The sequence below is a fragment of the Propithecus coquereli genome, unplaced genomic scaffold (genome assembly GCF_000956105.1).
Source record: "Propithecus coquereli isolate 6110/MARCELLA unplaced genomic scaffold, Pcoq_1.0 Scaffold427, whole genome shotgun sequence".
NCBI classification, from domain to species: domain Eukaryota; kingdom Metazoa; phylum Chordata; class Mammalia; order Primates; family Indriidae; genus Propithecus; species Propithecus coquereli.
The window spans coordinates 231,409-252,771 of record NW_012150030.1 but is presented as its reverse complement, the minus strand read 5'-3'; the positions used below and the strand labels follow the sequence as shown (position 1 = coordinate 252,771).

Sequence of the window (21,363 nt, the reverse complement as noted above, 5' to 3'; positions counted from 1 at the left end):
TTTTGCTGACCTTATTTTTTAAATGGAAAAAAGAATGCTGTCTATAACAGGAGGCTATGAGTGTGAAATTAAGTGCTTCATGAAAAATTCTGGGTGCAGCTGGCTTTGAGGGTCATTTTGAATTCTTCTTTCCCCTCCCCACTCTCTACCCACACACGAAGTTGTCATCTATTCCCCGATGAGTGACTGCCGTGGTGCAAGTGAACACGAGGCCACCATTCCCTTCAGCATTCGCAAGTCAGACACATCCCAAACATGGAGCTATCACCCCTGCATTGTGAATATGGGCGTCTGGGAGTTGGAGAGACAGGAAATGTAAGAGTTAAGGGAAAAACAAAACTTGGCTGATGTATTGGTCTCTGAGGTCCCAGTGGCAGTTGGCCAACTCACTTTGTTGTGGCCAAGGGGAGCTTGAAAATGAAGGAATGGGAAGCACCTTAAAGGGTGAACTTGTTTGATTTTTTTCCTGGGAAAGGGTTTTCCTTGCTGTGGTTGAAGTCACCTTTCTCTCAACCAAACGATGGGATTTCCTGATACAAATTACCTGTTACTATGCAAATGTAAACAAAAAAAAGGGAGAAGAGGATTAATTAGGTGAGCAATTACTACACAACAGCCACTAAGCTAAGCACATTAGATGTGTTAACTTATTTATGCCTCACAATAACTCTGTGAGATAGGTATCGATCTTAAAGCTGAGAAATAGGAAGCAGAGGCAGAGAAGTAAATTAGCTAAGATAGCCCAGTTAGTAAGTGAGGTGGGGTCAGGACTTAAAGCCAAGCAGCCCAGCTCAAAAGGCGGAGTCTTAACCATGATGCTTCACGGCTGCCTAGACCCGACTGATGAGGGAAGCAGGAAGGCAGAGCACGGAGCAGGAACACAGGCAGCAGCAGCCCGAGCAAACCAGGTAAGAGAACAGGAGGAGAAAAGGGGAAAGAAGAGAGAAGGAAAGAGGGAGCAGTGTAATTGCAAATTAGCACACGGTGTGGAAAAGAAGAGTGGCCTTGCGAAATGGGGGTGGGGGTGGCACAGCCCCGGAAGTTGTGTTGCTGAGTAAACGACCTGAAGTCTGCAGAGGCTCTTTAAAATACACAGCCAATAAATAGGCATGTTCCAGAACTCAGAGCAGGTGCTGAGTGGTGATAAAGAGGCCCGGCAAGAAGTCTTTGCTCATAACAATGAACAAGAAGCTCATCAACTCAGCTTCCTCAGACCAGCCTTCCATGATGGTTGGTGGTAACCATGGTGGTTCGGAGACCACAGGAGCTGAGGCCTGTTCTGCCACTTCCTAGCTGTGCATATGACCTTGACCCTCAGCTTCCTCATTCATCCAATAGGATTAAGAATAACCCTCATAGGGTTATGGTGAGAGATAGGTGATCCACCGTTTATACAGCCTCTCACTCAGAGCCTGGTATACTGATCGTTCAGATTAATTAATAATGACTGTAATTACTACCAGCCTTGAATCACTGTGACCCACCTTTCTGTGAGTCCCTTTCACCTTCAGAGAATCTATAGAGTCTTGGACTTTTGAAGACTTTAGGAGCATGAGCCTTATTATGTGGAGTTCATCTATACTATTGTTTTTCCTGTTTTCCTTTTTGTAATTTTTTTGAATGGCCAAGTGCAGTAGTGAGAAGGGGGGATGGAGTAAGTAGAACGAGGAGTTCGATCTGTACCTGATTGTCAACAATCAATGGAGATAACTCACTACCTTGGAACCGGCCACGTTTTTCCTGTTCTGACTAAAGAACTTGTGAGAACAAGAAACACAACATTCAGGTAAAAAGGCAACATCTGAGGGCTGTATTTGTATTTATTGCGGTGGAAATAGCATAAATGCTCTATTTCGGGTCTATAAATAAACTTGAAGGGTTTTTGCATATTTTTGCATAATTCTAAAATGTACATTTTATTATAGTTATTGGGAACTGAGCATCTGTCAAGAATATTAAAATCAAAGGCAGTGGTAAGCCTTAACAACAAGGAAGCAAGCTATTAATGAAGGGAACTCTAACCCGTTCCAGACCACATAGTCAGAATGACTTTATTTCTCATATTAAACAAAAGTCAACTCACGGTTCAACTGCCTCTGAAATGCTATAAAATAAAAATTCTACTATAACTGAAACTAGGAGATGGGCCCAATTGATAGTTAAGCAAAAAGGGGAAATAGATTTCCCATTCTAGTATAGGAGAATTGCATTCAGTACTCAAAAATTATTGCAAATTTCTCTGAAACATTCAACATCATTTATGAAAGTTTGCTTTAACGTACAATGCCACAGAAACCTACAAAGTAAAATGTGAGAGACTGCAAACCAATCTGATTTAAAACAATCGGAACAGACATCCTTGATAATAGTTTTGTTACTTCTGTAATCATTTGCTCATTTTTTATTAGGAAGCAATTTTTACATGTGGTATTATAGACATTTCATAGTATTACAAGAACCAAACATGAATCTTCTCAAATTTACCATTTATATGGTGAGTCATAAACTCTCTGAGCCTCAGTTTTCTCATCTACATAATAGGGATAATAAGTGGACATGCCATAATAATCTTAGCTATGATAACTTATCAATTTCTGTGGTGCAGATGCCACTGTTCTGCCCTTATGTGGGAATATAGTAAATATAACTTCTCAAAGGTAAAAATTGAGAGACAACATTACTTAGTATTCACAACATAAGTTTGGGAATCAGATCAGTGTTCAAATCCTAAACATTTGGACAAATCATAAACTCTCTGAACCTCAGTTTTCTCATCTATATAATATGGATAATTATCATAGCATCAACCTTAGAATTGTTGTGAATATTAAATGAGATAAGTGCTTACAGATATTTTAGGAACAGTTTCCATCACATAGCAGGAGCTCAAGAAATGGTAACTATTTTTGTGTGAATAAATCTGCACACTATTTGAACATCCCCTCCTCTTGGGGAGGAGCAGTGGCTATGGCTGCACCTACTTGTTAAGAGAAATTATGAAACATTTTAGGAATCCTGTTATTCTCTGTTTTTTTTATTATGCAATATCCAGAGATCTAGGGTTGTTCTGGGGCAGCTATTAGTCAGGTCTAATTAAAAAATGGGAAGAAAAGGAAGGAAGAACTAAAGTCAGTCATGAACAACTGCAGTAGAAGAGGTATTTGGAGATAATGGCTATGAAGAGCTATTCCTCTCCCCATCAGCTAGGAAAATCAAGGGTTCAGCACACAGAGGTATGTAACACATACGTACTGGCAATATCAAACATTTTTGCAAAAGCATAGTTCCACAGGTTTTGGTATGGAGAAATGATGAATTCTGAGAATTAGACTTATGGCCTAGGTGAACAAGAAAGGTCAGTGGTGAATAAGAAAGGACTTTCTCAAAAATAATAGGAAGAAATAACCCTCAGGCTCATAATTCAGCTGGAACAGGTGTTTATAATGCAGACTGAGTGTAGTGATGGGCTCTTCAAAAGGGCTCATGCAGACAGGAAGGCTCCTGCTTCCTTCTGGAATAGCGTAGCAACACTGCAGTTGTCATGTTGGGTTTGGATGACACTTATTTGGGAGATGGAGCAATAAGATAAAAACCTTCTAAGGAATCTGGGAGAATCCACTTATGGATGAAACCAAAATATGAGCGGCTAGCCTCAGACACCACGTCAGAAGCTAGGTAAGCTGGCAGGAGTCAGAAAGCACAGATGCAGAGCAGATCTTGGCAAGTAACCAAGAATACAGTAAAAAGACATTTTGGGAGCACCTTGTAGCAAGTCCTGGAAAACTCACTGAATTAAGGATACATACAGACAGGGGGTGCATGTACTATTAACAAAGACAATAGCAGTGATAATAACAATAACCACAGCTATGATCAATTGAATGTAAAAGTAATAGAAAATATGTTTGGCTCTACACATGCATGTTGTCATTTAACGCTGCCAACAACTTTGACTCACTCTTACCACTTGGATTCATAAAGCTCTTTGAGAACCTCATTCAATGTTTCCTTCACAGCACTTTGCTGACTTATAATCATTTAGTTACCTGTATTAATTTAATGTCATTGCCATTAACTGTAAGCTCCACAAGGTATATTTCATGATGTTTGCTGAACATATATACCTAGTACCTGCACAATGTTTGAAACCTCAATAAGTACTTGCTGACAATCTTGTGAATTTGTGATAGGCTAAAAATCAAGGAGAGACAGAAAAAGAAAGAAAGAGAGAAAGAAAAAAAGAAAGAAAGAAAGAAGGAAGGAAGGAAGAAAGAAAGAAAGAAAAGAAAGAAAGAAGGAAGAAAGAAAGAAAGAAAGAAAGAAAGAAAGAAAGAAAGAAAGAAAGAAAGAAAGAAAAGAAAAGAAAGAAAGAAAGAAGGAAGAAAAAGAAAGAAGGAAGAAAGAAGCTTGAAGCGCAGGCTTGCTCAAAGGCATACAGCCAGCAACTCACAGAGCCAGGATCTGAACCGAAGTACGTTTTAACTCCCAAACCTGTGCGCTTAGCTGCTATGTCATATAAGAAATTAGAAAAGAAAACTAGAGTCCTTAGTATAAAGAAGTATGGAACAGGAACAACTCCCACCTATAGGAAGCCTTCTGTGTTTTCCTGTGGGGCAAGAAAGCATTTTAGAGCATAGAAAGTTTTAGCACCTACAGGTAGGAAGAGAGGTGCTGTAGAGTTGGAGAAGTGCACAGGTGAATCTAGTTAAGGGGCACAGTAGGGATCTCATTCGAATTCAGAGAGGACACCAGAGGTTTTAATGGAAACATTGTGGAGGAAAATGGAATGCAGAGAGGTCATCCTCTGTCAACAGCAAGATCTCTTTAAGTACTTCTACCTTTCTGATCTGACCTGAGAGAAAGAGCCTCGGTGATGAAAGCTAGCCTAATAAACTAACTGATGCAGTACTGAAATTACCATCAAAGAATCGAAGTGCTTCAAAGCCATTTAAAAACAAGTACATGAAAAAAATACAGGATATACTTGAATCTCTAATATCTTCATTTTTTTCACCTGTCAACATGCCTCTAAAAAAGACCTAATGACAGAACCATTTCGGTTAGAAAAACAGTTTATTCAACAGCTGAATTAAACCTTCACTCTGAGCCCTCGGACCTCAACAGTGACAGTGCTCCTCATGAGTGGCTTGGAGGAGAGGCACCAAAATCCCTTCCAATTTCCATTAGCTTTCCAGCAAATAAACTTAAAATTTTTTTAAAAAAATCAGAATATTTATTACTCAAACACAGATTTAAGACAATTTCCCCTTCAAAAAAATTTTTTTGTTTTGCCATCTGTAGCTACTGAAGTCCATCCAACTCTAAAGTAATTGTTTAAAGATGTAAACAAGAGCATGACCTTCTCCTTAAACCCCTCCCACAGCTTTCCATTGCCTCAGAATAAATTCCAGATCCATCTCCTTGCTCACAAAGCCCTGCCTGACCTGAATCTTCTGTCCTTCCCTCCTGTCTCTGTTCCCCTCCAGACACACTGGCTTTCCTTCTGTCCCCCGAGCTTCCCAAGCCCTAGGCTCTTTACCCCCGCTGTTCTTGCTCCTCAAATGGGCTGTTCCCAGATCTTCACGTGTCGCCATGTGCAGGAGTCTCAGCTCAAATGCCCCTTCTCAGAAAGGCCTTCCCTGGTTGCCTAAAGAAGCACAAACCACCACCATCACCCCCATTCTCTGCCACATGATTCTATTTTTTTTCATTGATTTTACCATCATATGAAATTATCTTATTCATTCATCTGGTTTGTTTATCTTGTTTTCTGCAAACTCCACGAGAGCAAAGTCTCTGTGTGTCTTGCTAACCCGTGTCCCGCACACTAGACCTGTGACTAGCTCGTAGCATTCCGCTGCCGCTACAACACTTCCTCTGTGTCTTAGTCTAAATTTGATCAAGAGTGTGATGAGCTCTGCACTTCAACCTGTCACTTGAGCTGGGTTGCCATGAAGACAGAAGATGGCAGACAACTCAAGGGAAGAAATCCAGATTTAATCATTTGATCTGGCAATTTAGATGGAGAGGATTAGACTTTGCTGAAATTATAGAGAGAACTATATTTGGTTTTGTAAGTAGCCCAAGATAGATTTCAGTTGAACACCCTTTAAACTGTATTTTAAATTGTCCCACTACATGTCTGTTATTAGTAACAATATTTTTACCCAGTTTAACAAAGTTACATATAGCCTTCCCAATTCAAATAAAGAATTCATCAAATTAGGAAAGGCACTCATCTGGTATCCAAAACTGAAGAAAATCATTTGTAAGCATGAAAGGTGGAGGATATGGGGGAAGGGTTTGCCTGCAGCAGGAATTCATCATAAAATCTTAAAATTCGTTAGCACCTTCAAAATTATCTAACCCGACTCCCAACCCTTCAACTGAAACCAGAGTTTCCGAGATATTAAGGATAATAATAGCCATAATACTACATTATATTTATATAAAAATTTACAGTTTTCAAAATGCTTTCACATATATTTCATGCTTCGATATTTACAACCCAGTGAGAAAGTCTGGAACATTCATATCATTTACCATTTCTACAGATGGGAAAATAAAGAGGTGGTGACTTGCCCAAGAGACACAGCCAGAACTTCAGAGAGGACATCAAAAATCAATTTCTACCCACCTAGCAAATTCTTGGCCTCATCCCCATAACTAATAAAAAATGGTGCCAAAAGATTTAGAATTTTTTGAATTAAAATCAATTTCTTTTTACTATCTTGCTTTTTCTCCCCATTGTTAAATGGCTTGTCTAAAGTTACTCACCTGGCTGGGGCAATGCCAGGATTAGAACCCAATACAGAACTCTTACTACCTCACTCCTATTAAACGAGAGCCAAGCATTCATACCATACCATGTGACTCGTTAATGTGAGCAATTCCAGCTTAGTGCACAAATTAAGCTCCAGCTAACAGTCTAAATGTCTGACAACAAGGGAATAGTAAAATAAATTATGGTGCAGTGGAATATTATGCAACCAGTAAAAAAATGCTTTTGAGACTATTACATGATAATGATAGTTAGCATTTCTTGATTAAGCTTTTACTCCGCACCAAATGCCATTTTTATATGTGTTATATATGGATATAAAACATATAACATAATAAAATAATCACTATATTATAAAACTAATTTAATCCTCATAATAACCTTTTCAGGTAGGCATTATCTTGTATAGGAGAAGAAAGTGAGGCACAGAGGTGTTAAATGACTTGAATAAATTCACACAGTTAGCAAGGGTAGAGAGGTCAGGATTTAAGTTATGTGACTCCTCTGGACAGTTTGTCTCCAGAGCCCATGTTCTTAACAAATATAGACACTGCCTAAGATAGTAGTTATAATCTAATGTAGAGTAAAAAAGTCATATGTGTGTATACACATATATATATGTATACATATGTGCACGTGTGTTTATATATGTGTTTGTATATGTACTGATAACATTTTTTGACATAAATATTTTGGTCATAATGCTATTAAGAGCTATTGTTTACTGAGTGTTTACTTAATATGCAAAGTGCCAAGTTAAATGCAGACCATACTTTATCTCATTTAATTTTCCCAACAGTCTTATGTAGTGGGTGTCATTTCACCCACTTTACTGATGAGATCACTGACGATTAAAGAACTTCGATTGTCTATTTCCAAAGTCCACATTCTACACTCAACGAATTGTAGCAGTGGTTAGTTCTTTTACAACAATGACATTAGCAATAATTTCAGTTTCTTCTTTGTATCTTCCGATTTTGCAAGTTTTCTGCAACGAAACCTGGCCTCTGAAAATCTGAAGAACCAATTAAAGGAGTGAGGCAGACATGTGAGATGCTAGATTAACTGCATGCTCCTGGAACCAGTGTGGCTCTCAGCCAGAGTGATCCCACACAGCAGATGGGTGCTTTGGGGAGACAGAGCACAAACCAGGGTGCTGCATGGCATCCAGGAACCACACCGGAGCCTTTGAGGTGCACAGTAGAGTCACATCTAATAAGCCTTTACTATGAACCAAATACTCTTCTAGATTTTGCATATGTTAACTCATTTAATTCTCATGTAACCATATGCTAGGTGGCTTGACTATTTCCCAAAAGCCTGTGATCCCTACAGGATTCATCCATTCACTGGACATTTATCAAGCACTTACACATATCACACATTGGGAATACCAAAATGAGTAAGACATGATCTCTGCCATGGCAGAGCCCTTGGTTTTGGGGCAAGGAAAGGCAAGTATAAGAATGTGATGTCCCTAATAGAAAATAGCAGCTAAGATTTATTGGGAGCTTAACACTTTGCCTCAAGACTGCAGCATCAGCCCCCGCCTGAGTTGCCAGCCTGCCAACCTGCTCTACAAATTTGGGAGGTACCATGCCAGTCCCCACAATCATGTGAGCCAATTCCTTAAAAAGAAATCTCTCTCTTTCTCTCTCTCTCCCCCCTACCCCTGTGCTCTCTCTCTATATATATATGAGAAAGAGACTGTTATCATCACATCCATTTTCCTGACGAGGAAACAGGTTCACTAGCTCCCCAAGGTCACACACATGGGGTTTAACCTAGGTCAGTCTGACTCCATAGCCAGAGCTCTCTGACCTTCTGCTACATAGGCTTGGAGGTCAAGAACTAAGGGCTACACGAGCACAGGAAAGGAGGCACCTCACTTTCAACCTGATGGATACGGGGAGGCGTAACTGAAGTCTTTTGCTTGATCTTGAATGATGAGAACAGACTGTTACCATGTAGAGAAGGGAAAGAATAGCATAGGCCAGGGAAAGAGAATGGCAAGGAGCTCCGACTGGCTGCGAGAGTGAGAGATGAGCGTGTGGGGCAGCCTGTGTGTGCAAATCTTGCACAGCACAATAGGGCATTTGGACTTCATCTTAGAAGCATGGGAACAATGAAAGGCAAGTAAGGAAATCAATCTCTTCGATGGCTGGGAGGAGGATGCACTGGAAGGCAGAAGCAGCAAGATCTGATCAGAGGTGTTAGCAGGAGAAGACGGGGAGAGAAAAGAGCCAAGAACTATTTAAGAAAGATAATCTCCAGCTCTTGAGGACCTTCTAATGTGGGACAGGAACGAAGGAGGAATCAGAAGTGCATCCAAACACTGACTTTAGTTTGGCTACCTGATAGACATAGTTCTTTGAATTAGGGACACATGGAGGTTAGGAGAAATTTGATATTTGTTCAAGTCAACAGTGCAGGAGTAGGGTCCTACCTGCTGTAGGGCTTAAAGACCATTTCCTGCCACTGTTACCATAGCTAGTGCTGTGAGCAATTTTTCACATATCATTTTCAGTGATTCGCTAAGGGCATTTGTAAAGTCAGGTGCACAGGTAAATCACCTGGATTCCAGTTTCATTCACGGTATTTCAACTTTGGGAAACTGCCCACGATAGGGAATGCAAAGTAATATCATCTCATTTCCTAACTCCAATCAATTCACAGAAGTGGCCTGGAATACAATGTCGGGATAGATGCTGAAGCCAGACAGGAAGACGGCTGTGATTGATTAGTGATGCCGTACACAGTCAAGAAACAGGTAGCATAGCACGTGGACATTGAAAATAAAGGATGATAGAATATGCTAGTAAATTAACAGTATGGTGTAGAGAAGAGAGAAATCTGCAAGGCCTATCTTCAGAAGAGGTGCAGCAATCATCTACGTGAAAAGCAAAATAGCAAGCAATAATGTCTACCCTCTGAGGGTTAAGAAATCCACAAGTGACAACCAAGCTGAGAGAAAACTGGAAAAAAAACCCTGGCCTTTCGCACCACATTCTTTCAGATGTTTTCATATTCATTATCTCATTGGACCTTCACAACGACCCTGCGAGGTAGGGAGCCAGCATTCGTCCCACCTTGCAAATAGGGAAGCTGAAGCCAACAGTTCCAGAACTCGCTCAAGGTCACACAGCTAGTGAGGAGGTATAGGACCACTTCAAGACCTGGTCCTTTCCACCGCACTGTACTAACTCACCAAGAACGGACTCAGGCGCCGTGGAACCAGAGGAGAGCTATAAATGGTCACATTGTATGTGTACTCAGTAGAACAATGACCCTGGGGACACATTCCTTTGTGTCTTTTGGCAGTCACCCAACCAGCCTCAGCACCTTTGAACGTGAAAGACACCATGGTTCCAAGTCTTTGTCTGTTCACATTTTTGGAATCATTACTAAAATAAACTTTGACTTGTCCTCTTACAGAGAGAATAAAAATCCTTAGGCAAGTTGTTTCATTTGGCCTTGGTTTCCACAGCTATAAAATAAGGTTGGACCTGCTTGGTTAGTCTTCAAATGATGGCACACACTATCATGTTTTCATGATAATGGCCAAGGCTTTCACGGAACGTCAGTGAATACCAAGCTGTCCTTCTCAGGGGAAAAAAAGGGCTTTTGTTCCTGGTGGGAGCCAGGCTTTTCGATAAAATGTTTTGTAGAATGTAAGCTGTGAAAGTTTAGAGTCCGCTGGACTAGTGACATCACATCATGACCCTTTTCCTCATAAAATCCTAGGAAAACAATGAATGCCACTGAAAGGAGCCCATTGGGATAAAACACTTCTGTGTTAGGTGGCCTTCTTCAGGCTGATGACTGATCTGAAGGATCATGACCTGATAATAAAATTAACTTGCTTAGTTCTGAAGGAGGCTTTTGAAACACTGTATCAAATTTAGACGATCTGCTGTTTGCCTGTTAGCCAGAGACCCGGGCCAAATAATTTTAGATCTGAGCAGTACTTTCCAGTTATACCATTTTACAAATAAGGAGCACTTGACTAAGAGTCAAGTCTGGCTAATAAATGCTGATTCTGCTACTTCGTAAGGGGGTCACCTTGAGCAAGTCACTTAACCTGCTTGGGCCCTAGTCTCTTTCTGTTTAAAATAAGGAGAGTAATACAGTAGTCCCCCCTTATCCATGGTTTTGCTTTCTGTGGTTTCAGCTACTGGAGGTCAACTGTGGTCTGAAAATATTAAATGGAAAATTCCAGAAACAATTCATAAGTTTTAAATTGCATGCCATTCTGAACCATGTGATGAAATCTTGTGCCTTCCCACTTTGTCCCATCCAGGACATGAATCATTCCTTTGTCCAGTCTCCTGTGTATCCTCACTGTATACACCACCTGCCCTTAGGCACTTAGTGGTCCTCTTGGTTATCAGATCGACTGTCGCTGTGGCAGTGCTTGTGTTCAAGGTCTGTGAAAGCCTAACACTGCATCACAATGCATCCATCATTCACCTCACCTCATCTCATCACGTAGGCATTTTATCATCTCCTGTCACCACAGGAAGAAAGGTGAATACTGTATAATAAGACATTTGGAAACACACAGAGAGATACCACATTCACATAACTTTTATTATATAGTTTATTAGAATATATAAGGCATTATATGTAACCAAAATGTTTGTACCCCCATAATATTCTGATATTAAAAATAAATAAATAAAAAGAATATATAGTAACTTATTGTATATTGTGTTATCATTCTACTTTATTGTTATTGTTGTTAATTTCTTACTGTGCCTAATTTATAAATTAAACTTTATCATAAGCATGTATATACAGGAAAAAATATACTCTATATGGGGTTCAGTACTATCTGAGGTTTCAGGCATCCACTTGGGGTCTTGGAACTTATCCCCTGTGCATGAGGAAGACTACTGTACTTATTCTTTCTAGCATACAGAGACCTTGTGAGAATAAAATACACACATGAGTATGTGACATCATGTACTAGATTCTATGCTTCTGAAGATGGGGATCTTAGCTGCCTTTCTTTCTTTCTTATTTTTTATTTTTTTATTTCCGGATATTATGGGGGTACAGATGTTTAGGTTATGTATGTTGCCCTTGCCCCCTTCCCCCCCAAGTCCAAGTTTCAAGTGCGTCCATCCCTCGGATGGTGCGCATTGCACTCTTTGTGTATGCATATACCTGTCCCCTCCTCCCGCCTTTAGCTGCCTTTCTTTTGTTGTCATTTTCACAGTGCCTAGCACGGTGCCTGAGACTAAGGGGAAAGCTTCAGATGTACCTGTTGGATGAATAAAGCATTTTTTAAACTTTTAAGCATGCACAAATGTCATATAATCTTATCACAATGTCCTAAGTGACCATAATAATTTCCTTCTTATACTTTTTGTTAAAGATGTATAACATTGGTAACTGCATGGCCCTTTTAAAAATCTTAAAATACTAGACCTGATATATAAGTGGATCTGGACCAAAAATAAAAATGAAGGTTTTTGGTATATGACCAAAAAAACTGTGAGTAGTTGTGTGATTCTGATCCTGAAGTGATCCTGTCACGGGGCTTATGTCACTTCTGTGGAAATGGTCAAGCCCAGAATTGTCACTGAGGTCTCAGCTCTAATTTTGGGCTTGGCACTTCTGGGTGTCTACCCAATGCAAAAGAAATCAATTTATAAAAAAGTTACCTACACTTATATGTTTATTGCAGCACTATTCACATAGCAAAGATAGGGGATCAACCTAAGTGTCCACCAATGGACGATTGGATAAAGAAAATGTGATACACACATGCATACAATCAAATATTATTCAGTTGTAAAAAAGAATGAAAAAAAGAATGAAATCCTGTCTTTTACAGCAGCATGGATGGAACCGGAGGCCATTACCTTAAATGAAACAACTCAGGCACAGAAAGACAAATACCGCATGTTCTCACTTATAAGTGGGAGCTAAATACTGTGTACACATGGAAGCAGAGTGTGGAACGATAGACAACAGAGACTCAGAGAGTGGCAGAGTGGGAGGTGGATGAGGGGAGGTTGCTTGGTGGGTACCATGTGCGTTGCTTCGGTGATGGATGCATAGAAGCCCTGATTTCACCACAATGCAATATATCAATGTAACAAAATTGTACTTGTACCTCATGAATACATATGAATAAAAAATAAATGGGAAAAACAACTCTGGGATTCTGACCATGAGCTAAGGCAAGGATATGACATTCATCCATTTATTTAAATATGTGGCAAGAATAAGGCCAAGAGGCACCATATAAGACATTCATGGAACCAGGATCAGAATTCCAGGATTCTGAATGCCCACCTGTCATTTGACTCATGGCTCACATAGGCTCATGCTGAGTGACTTCTGCTAAAGGAAACTGACTTTCCTACCATTGAAAGGAACTCATAAGTGCCTATTTGTATATTACCTCTCTGATTTCCACTCTTGGTCACTGTCCCATTCTCTGATCCAGACACACTGGCCCCCTTGCCCAGATGCCCAGCACACTCCCATGCTGAGCCTGTGCACCTGCTCTTTCCCCTGCCTCTTGGATTCTTCCTCCAGATAATTATGCAGCTGCTCACTCCCTGCTCTCCCCTAAGCCCCAGTGTTTCCTCATTGGGGCTTTCTATCACTGCTCTCCTTACAATTGCAACCCCATCCACCCCACTCTATTCTTCCCCAAAGTACTTATCCCTATGTAATATACTGTATATTTTATTTTTGTTACCATCTCTTTCTTACATCAGACATGAAGCTCCACACAGACAGAAATTTTTATCTGTTTTGTTCACTACTGAACTTACAGCACCTAGAACAGTGCCTGACACCCAGCATGCATTCAACATACAATTTTTGATGGATAAATAAAAGTTCTAGACTAGAAGCTATACAGGAGGGTTGCATAAATGCATTTTTTTTGTCTTCCAGTACAGCAAAGATGCAACGCTAATTTATGGCATACATGCAAAATAACAATAGAAGAAAATTAAACCAGTAAAAGGCAGATGGTAATGCATTTGAATTATCTGTGTGTCAGGGACAAGTATATTTTGAGGCAGGAGGAAAAGGAGTGAATCATTAGAATTCAAACCTTAGAGTGAGTAGATGTGGGGAATCCCAATCATTCAGTGAACGCCAGAGACTCTTAGAGCTGGAAGTTCTAGAGGCATGGCAGATCAATTATCTCATTTTGTTTGCAAGGAAACAGAGCCCAGGAATGTAAAGTAACTTTCTCAAGGCATACAGCCAAGCAGTCACAACCCTTAGACACAAACCCAAGTCTGACTCCCAGGTCCATGTTCTTTCTACCAAAAAATTCAACTGCACAAAATGAGTGAACACATTGAGTTCCTGAGATTAACAAATTCTCCAATCAGGAGTAATTTGGCATCTGGAAAACCTCACATACCGTGACCTTACCACTGAACACACAAATACATCATATGACATTACACTCATGTACATTCATTCATTTATTTAAAAATACTTTAGAAGATTCCAAGTCAAACTCTATAGCTCTAGAAGCTACCATTTTCAGGCTTGGTCATAAAACAGAAAAAAGGAAAGAGAACTCAGGAAAGGAAAGATGGGTGAAAGAATGGGAAAAGTGGAGAATCGAAAGGCAGAAATACAAGGAAGACAAAATGGAGAAAGAAAAGTGTACAGGATATTGACAAAACTGACTCTGGGGATTTCTTTGAATAGCTGTGCTATATAAAGTGTCTCTTTTCCTTATGAAATCATTTCCTTGGATCTAATCGCCAAAATAATTCAAATATTCAAATATATACATATTTTCAAATGAACTCTACTTTTGCTTCTCAAAATATATTATCTATATCCCACAATTTAGCACATCATAATATATTGTCCTTTTCCTAATTGTTGCATGTTAATAGATTTTTTCTCCAGCAAGAATATATATTTGAGCATTTATTTTTCTTACAGCCACCATAATACCCCAAATAATACCTAATAATGTGCAACATGTAGTCATTGATGTCATTTATGTCTAGTTTTGTTCACTTATTCAATAAATAAACACGTTAAGCACTTACAGTGTGCCAAGAGCTAAGGAGACAGAGGTGAATATGGCAGGCAAGATTACTGACTGCCCTCACGGAGCCTACTTTTAAGTGAGAGATCCGGCCCATATATCGCTGAACAACCACAAGTCATAAATGTAGCTCTGAAGAGAGAGGGGCCTGAGAGGGACTCAGTGGCCCAAGGTGTGTGTTTGGGAGCTTGGGATGACAAGAATGACAGGGACAGCCTCCCGAGGAGGTGGCAGTTTTGCTTGGACTACAAGAGAATTGGTGACTCCATGAGCTGAGGAAAGAGTGTTTTAGGCAAAGCAAAAGAATCCCTGAGGCAGAAAAGTATTCATTTTAAACACTGTGGGGCAGGCAGGATGGCTTGCAGTGTGAGTGAAGACTTTGGTGTGCTTGAAGGGGCCCAGAGGACCAGAGCACGCAGGCTCTTGAAGGCTATGGATTTTAAGAGAAATGGGAAGATATAGAAGTTTTTTAAACAAAGAAGTCACAAGATGTAAAGTGTTTAATTCTAGATGCTGAATGTCCTTCTAATATCCAGCTGATGGAGTTCCAAGAATGGAGACCCATCCCTTCTCAAGTCTAAAGGTCCATCCCAATATCTCTCCCACTGGTAAGCTCGCCATTCTGCGCCCGTAGATAGATCTGGTGGTCAGCACACAAACCAGTTAAGCCAATACCTCTGCCTCACGCCTACTCTTTCCTCAGGGGGATACTGGTCTTACCATGCTCCCCAGTTCTCTTCTATCCATGACTTCTTCCTTATTCAGTTAATTTCTACTCTGGGACTTTTTCAGACACATGAGCCCAGATCCATTATAAACCCTGATCCCTTTTCTCTCAATCCCTTTATAGCCATCTCAGTAAATTCTCTTTCCCACTCTTAATTCCATTTATGAGTTTATGTAATGACTTTACTCACAATTTAACAGGTTCATAGGATAAAATTGAATTGAGAAAAGGTAAGCCACAAGTATGGAAGTAAAATTGAACATAATTGAAAAATCCAGTGTTATGAGTCTCTAAAACTTCTGAAAATACCTAAACATTTTCTGGAAATATCTACAAATTTTCTCTCCGGCTCCTCATTGTCTTTTAATTAAAGCTTCTTTCCCTCAAGTAGCAGCATTCAAAATTAAAAACACATTTAATGCCATCGTTCTCTTCTGGCTTATTACTATGGTAACCATACTATTCTTTACACATTTCATGGAAAATATTTAGTATTTTAGTTAGACATCGGGTTAATAGCCTTTAGTGGACTAGTGTGAGACTGTCACCATCATTTACATCATTATTCCTATGGGAAAATATGTTCCAACTAACCGACTCACAGACAAGATTTCAGGAACATAAAAATCGTGAGTTGGTGACTTTTTGCAGTGTGTTTATTTGAAACACGGATAGCGTATGTGTGAAATGTAACAGAAAGAATTAGCCAGAGTCTTCTGGCACAGTTTATAGAAGTTAATTTTGTTTAAAACTAGATATTCTTTTCAGAGATTTAAAGTTGACCCCTGGAATTTGGATGGGAACATATACATCCAAAGAGGCTCTTTCTGACTCAAAGCCCCGGGGAAGGAGAGAAATTACATAAGTGATAGAACATACATTAGCATCTCATATGCATGCTTAGGTTTTCGAAAGTAATTTCACCATTTAAGGGAAGGAAATCAGTAGGAGAGTTAGAAACATTCCCTTTAAAACTTCTTAGCTAACTATAAAGCAAACAGCTCCAATTTCAAGATGCTTTGTTCCTTTTTGATCACATCAAAAAATTTATCAAATATAAGGTTCCATTTCTAGATGGAAAAAAAATCCTTTACTGTTTATAAGGTTTATTGAAACAACAGAAGTTCAATAATCTTGAATTATGCAAAATTTTCTAAATAATGATTTTGGACATAAAATGCATTAACAAGGAATTACAGGGTATGGTTCTGTGGGTACTCACATTTAAGATAGACAAAGACAAAATAAGCAACCACAGAAACTAAGGCCTATTTTTTAATTAGGTTAACATGCCCACTATGATGCAAAGTAAAAAGAAAAGGTTCCTAGAAGGTCAAAAATATGAGCTTTGTTGTGAAATGGACTTGGGTTCAAATTCCATTCCACCATTTTTTTTTTTTTTTCCTCAATGTATTATTTTTTTTATTTTTGGAATTTAGAAAAAGTTCTGCAAAAGGCACTGTATACAGACTAATTATTTGAAGGTTATTGTAAGTAGCAAATAAATACAATTTATTAAGTTACTCTGAACATTGCAGTTAAACCCAGTAAGCCCTTAAAAATAGGCTTGTTAATTTTTAAAATTGCTGTATGGAATGAAACCACTGGCCTTCAGAAATGTATCTTTCTATATATAACAATACCTAAGACCCTGAATGTGGAACTAACAACACAGAACACCTTCAGATAGGTCTGCGTGGACAGGAAAGTACTTTCCAGACGGCCTTGCAAATAAACAGATATCCTCAGAAACCCTCACTTATCTGAGGAAGCACAGCTAAAAAATGCCATTTTCAAATTTTTAATAATGATGTATAAATAAAATAGTCCTTTAATAGTTGCCCTAACACATAGACTGCATTGTAAGCTTAGCCAATGCACATATTCCCTAGTGAATAATTCCCTTTGCTCACCCTCTTTCTCTCCACATTCACACTACCTAAGGCTCCACATCATGTGGCTTTCTGCAGGAAAGAAACAACTCGTTACCAGCCACTGCCAGAAAAAAAACTACACAGAAAGCAATGGATCAAGTCCCTTAAAATGTATATATTTTTAAACAAAAAATATGTGAAATGAATCATGGAGCCACAAACTACTGATAACCTGCTTGAGGTCCCTGCAGAATTATTTTGCTGCTTCCCACAACATTGGAATCACTGGGGAGGTAGTGACGTTCCTCATCTATGACCAGGACTTCCAATAGACATTGAATGAATGGAGCCTATATCCTGTTCCACACAAACAAAACACAGTTTACTGTGAGCTCTTCTGCTGAATATTTATTTACTCTTGCTTTACACAAAGTAGAGAAGTGGCTTTGAAAAGTTGCCATGGCCTTGCTTTTTCTGAGCAGCACACTAAAACACTTTAGCAGTATAGAAATGCACACACGAGGGCAAATGTATGCTCTCTCCCTCTCTAGAAACAAGTTTGTGTGGATGACTGCATGTGTGTGTGTGTGTGTGAGACACATCTAGTTGAGAAGAAACATCCTTTTAACTATCTAGATGTTTGGTGGCACATTCTCAGAGTTCACGGATGTTTCAGCAGAGGGCTGCCATGACAGGATTTTAGGGTGCCTTTTAGGGGGTTCCTTATCTTTCCAAGGTTATTGCAATAGATGTAACAGTGTGGCTTTCTCTAGGGATGAGTGAAGTGGAAACAATAATGATATATACCACACCTTCAGAGTAAGAGCATTTCAAAGGTGAAATTCTGGGATGCAATATCAGAAACAAGAATATACATTGCCAAAAAGAATGACAACTAAGTTGGAAGGCCATTGATGGGCAAATTGATTTTTGGTTAAGGTTCCTACCTGCCTTTCTAAGGTCACAGAACCATTAAGATATTAAGGCTTGAAAAGCATTTAAATAGGTAGAAAAAAAAAAGTTTCATTTAAATTTTTAAGCCAGTGGGAACATCTGTCCAATTTCTCTTGGAAGGATCTGATGGAAGGCAATTGTATCCATAGTGTCACCTCTAATTCATACCAGTGTTAAGATAACATCCTTCATTAGATAAATTTGGCAAACCCAGAGCAATAGTGCTAATTCAGCTCCAACACAAGTCTTTGTTACAGTTCTCATTTCAGTTTAGGCAGCTCAGATAAGCTTATCACAGAGCTTTGAACTGACATTCTGGGATGGCACAATAGACCATATTACCAGGAGAATTATTAATGAGCATCAAAAAAATGTTACTGCCTTCAAAAAGAAGACACTTTAGCTCCCTAGTTTGCAAGGCAAGAAGTAAAAGGAAAGATTTTTCCAATTCCCTATGTAAGATTGAAATCAGAATGTGTGCAGATGCATTTTTTAAAAGTGCTATATGAAATTTATCTGGAGAAATAGAGTAATTCTATACACAGATTTTTTTTCTGAAGATAATCCACATGAGCTTTTAATTGAAAAGTACATAAATAATACTCTTTCTGTCTTGTCTTATTATTCAAAGATTAAATCCATTTTGAATTAACAAAAATAATTTAATCTAAGAGTATTAGCAATCTCTATTTAGGCCTGTACTTAAAGAACTAGCTTGAGAGCCCTTTGCAAACAAGACCAGGCTCCATAATAAAATGATACCCAATCTCTCTTTTAAAGCTATTTTCTAAAATCTGTGGGTTTTGACTCCAGAATTCTTCACTCCCTCAAATCACATTAGCAATGTTTGACATGATGACAGAGAAAGCAAAAAGAATTCATTTCTGCCAAATAAGTACGGCTACAGTGCTGTTTTTGTGAAGCCATCCTCCTCTTATTCCATTTTGGTAAATTTCTGAGGAACGGTTAAAATCCATAGGACAGACCTTGGCTTAAGAGGTGGCCTCTCTGCCATTTTCATGGCTGATTTGAGACCCATTATGCACTCAATTCTGCATTGTGAAATCCAGGCTGGGGACAAATTTCTGCCTGTCATCTTAGGAAAGGCCAGGAGTTTTGCACCATCCTGTAGTGTGAAAACAGAAAATCAAAGCTAGCATAGAGCTGCTTGCTTCTTTCCCAATCAGCTTGCTGCTTTTTTGAGGCAATCCTTGCTGTCACTATTTCAAGCTGGGAAGGGTAATTTAGTAGAATAAAATATAGTTTAAATAGCATCTCCCCAGGGAAACTTCCTCCTTACACTTAATTATTAAATGCAAAAGATAATCAGTAAGCAATCATTTGATGCTTGGCTAAGAACCATTGCACAGGAAAGCATTTGGAAGCACAAATTTTTTTTTTAACCTGATAAGATCCTGAATCGGAAGCTAAGAGGCCCGGATATTTTCCGTATATTACTCATTCTGTTGCAATGACATCCCCATAAAACTACAGTTTATAGACCAAATTTGCTGTACCTCTCATCCCAGCAATATGATGTAAATTGCACAGATAAAAATATCTTACGAGACTTAAAAAATTTTTTAAACAGTTTACTGAAAATGACAGTATGGATAACTCTGTCAATGACCTCTCCTGTCTAATGTCAATTTCAGAAAACAAGTTTCCATTGTAAATGTTTAATCAGTGTAGTCCCAGGAACCCAGAACAGAAAACCTTATCTTCTCACCCAACTTATTTGCTCTGCGAGCTCTTTCCTAGCTCTGTCTCAGCTCCCTGCGAACACTTTAGGCTTTTCTCTCTCAAAGGAGCTGGGAGCTCTGTAGGTTCTGAGCCAGGCAGAAGCCCTGTGGTTTGATTCCATTAGTCTGAGCTCTGTGGTCCGCTGCAAGCAAACTGCAGCATTTCAGCTTGCAAAACCTTGGCAACCAGGTTCTAGGACCGCCACAGACAGCGGCTGCACACATTCTTTAATGCTGTTCTGCCCAAACCTTGTCCGAAGCCAGTCAACCAAAGCAGAAAGCATCCTTACCTTCCATCATGGTGGCAGAATTGCATTCCTTAATTTCCAAGGAATCTGAAAAAACACAGGAGGATACGATTCCAGGTCCGGGCTAAGTCCTCACAACGCCGCTGCTGAGGTCTGCTCTGTCCGCTGCAGGAGCCAAAGGGGACAAGGGTTAACCCGAAAGACAGGCCATGGATGCCGCCGGTGCTGCTTCACCTACAGGCTGCCAGGAAGATGCTGAGAGAGAAAGGAGAGGAAAAGCAAGCCGGCCGAGCTGCGCCGCCTGCGCTGCCGCGGCCAATCCCTTCAGCCCTGGACCGCGTCACATGGTAGGCAGCCTGCATCTCCTGACACAATACCCCCGGAGAGCACACAGAACCTATTTCCCGTCCCCATTCCCGGCCGCCCCCGACGCCTCCCGCCGGTCACCGAACACACAGCCCCTTCCCCACCTGGTAACGCACGTCCCCCGCCCCTCCTCGTCGTCGTCTTAACCCCGGAGCAGCGGCCGGGTGCCCGAGATTAATTATCAGGCGCTGCCACCCTAACGGGGGCTCTGGCATGAAAGGAGCACGTAAGTAGCTCGCCGTGGAGAGGATTTTTTTCTTTTTTAAGAAAAACTTCTTAATGATTCTGTGCAGCCTGAGATCCTAGCAGCACGCTTTCAAGCTCCCGTTCCAATTCCAGCCTCCCTTTGCCCTGAAGGAATCCCACACGCCAGTGTCTGTGGCCTCCGTGCACATCTGTGCGCCTCGCTCCTCTCTCTCTCCTCTCCCCCATTCAAGAGAGAAAAATCCATCTAGCTGACGTCACATCACAAACAATTATCCCCAAAAGGATGATGCAGAAGAAATTTCACCCCAGCTGCCTTCGGGAGAGCCAGAGAATTAATTGCGCATGACATGCCGAAGAGCTGGGGACTGTCATTAAAACAAAGAAACAAAAGAACCCACCCGAGCGGGGCTCTGGAAT

At 40.0% G+C, this 21,363-nt stretch overlaps 1 protein-coding gene across 2 annotated transcripts in view; it reads right to left on the bottom strand.

Moving 5' to 3' along the window:
* SGIP1 (SH3-domain GRB2-like (endophilin) interacting protein 1) overlaps window positions 1–20,657 on the bottom strand; it is a 194,505-nt gene extending 173,848 nt beyond the window's left edge. The window contains exon 1 of one of the 2 annotated variants that reach the window (XM_012653762.1): window positions 20,416–20,657. In XM_012653762.1, coding sequence (XP_012509216.1) covers window positions 20,416–20,425 — 10 coding nt within the window. In that variant the 5' untranslated portion in view covers window positions 20,426–20,657. The remainder of the gene's footprint in view (window positions 1–20,415) is intronic. The other variant, XM_012653763.1, reaches the window with a different exon arrangement.
* Window positions 20,658–21,363: the final 706 nt, after the last annotated feature.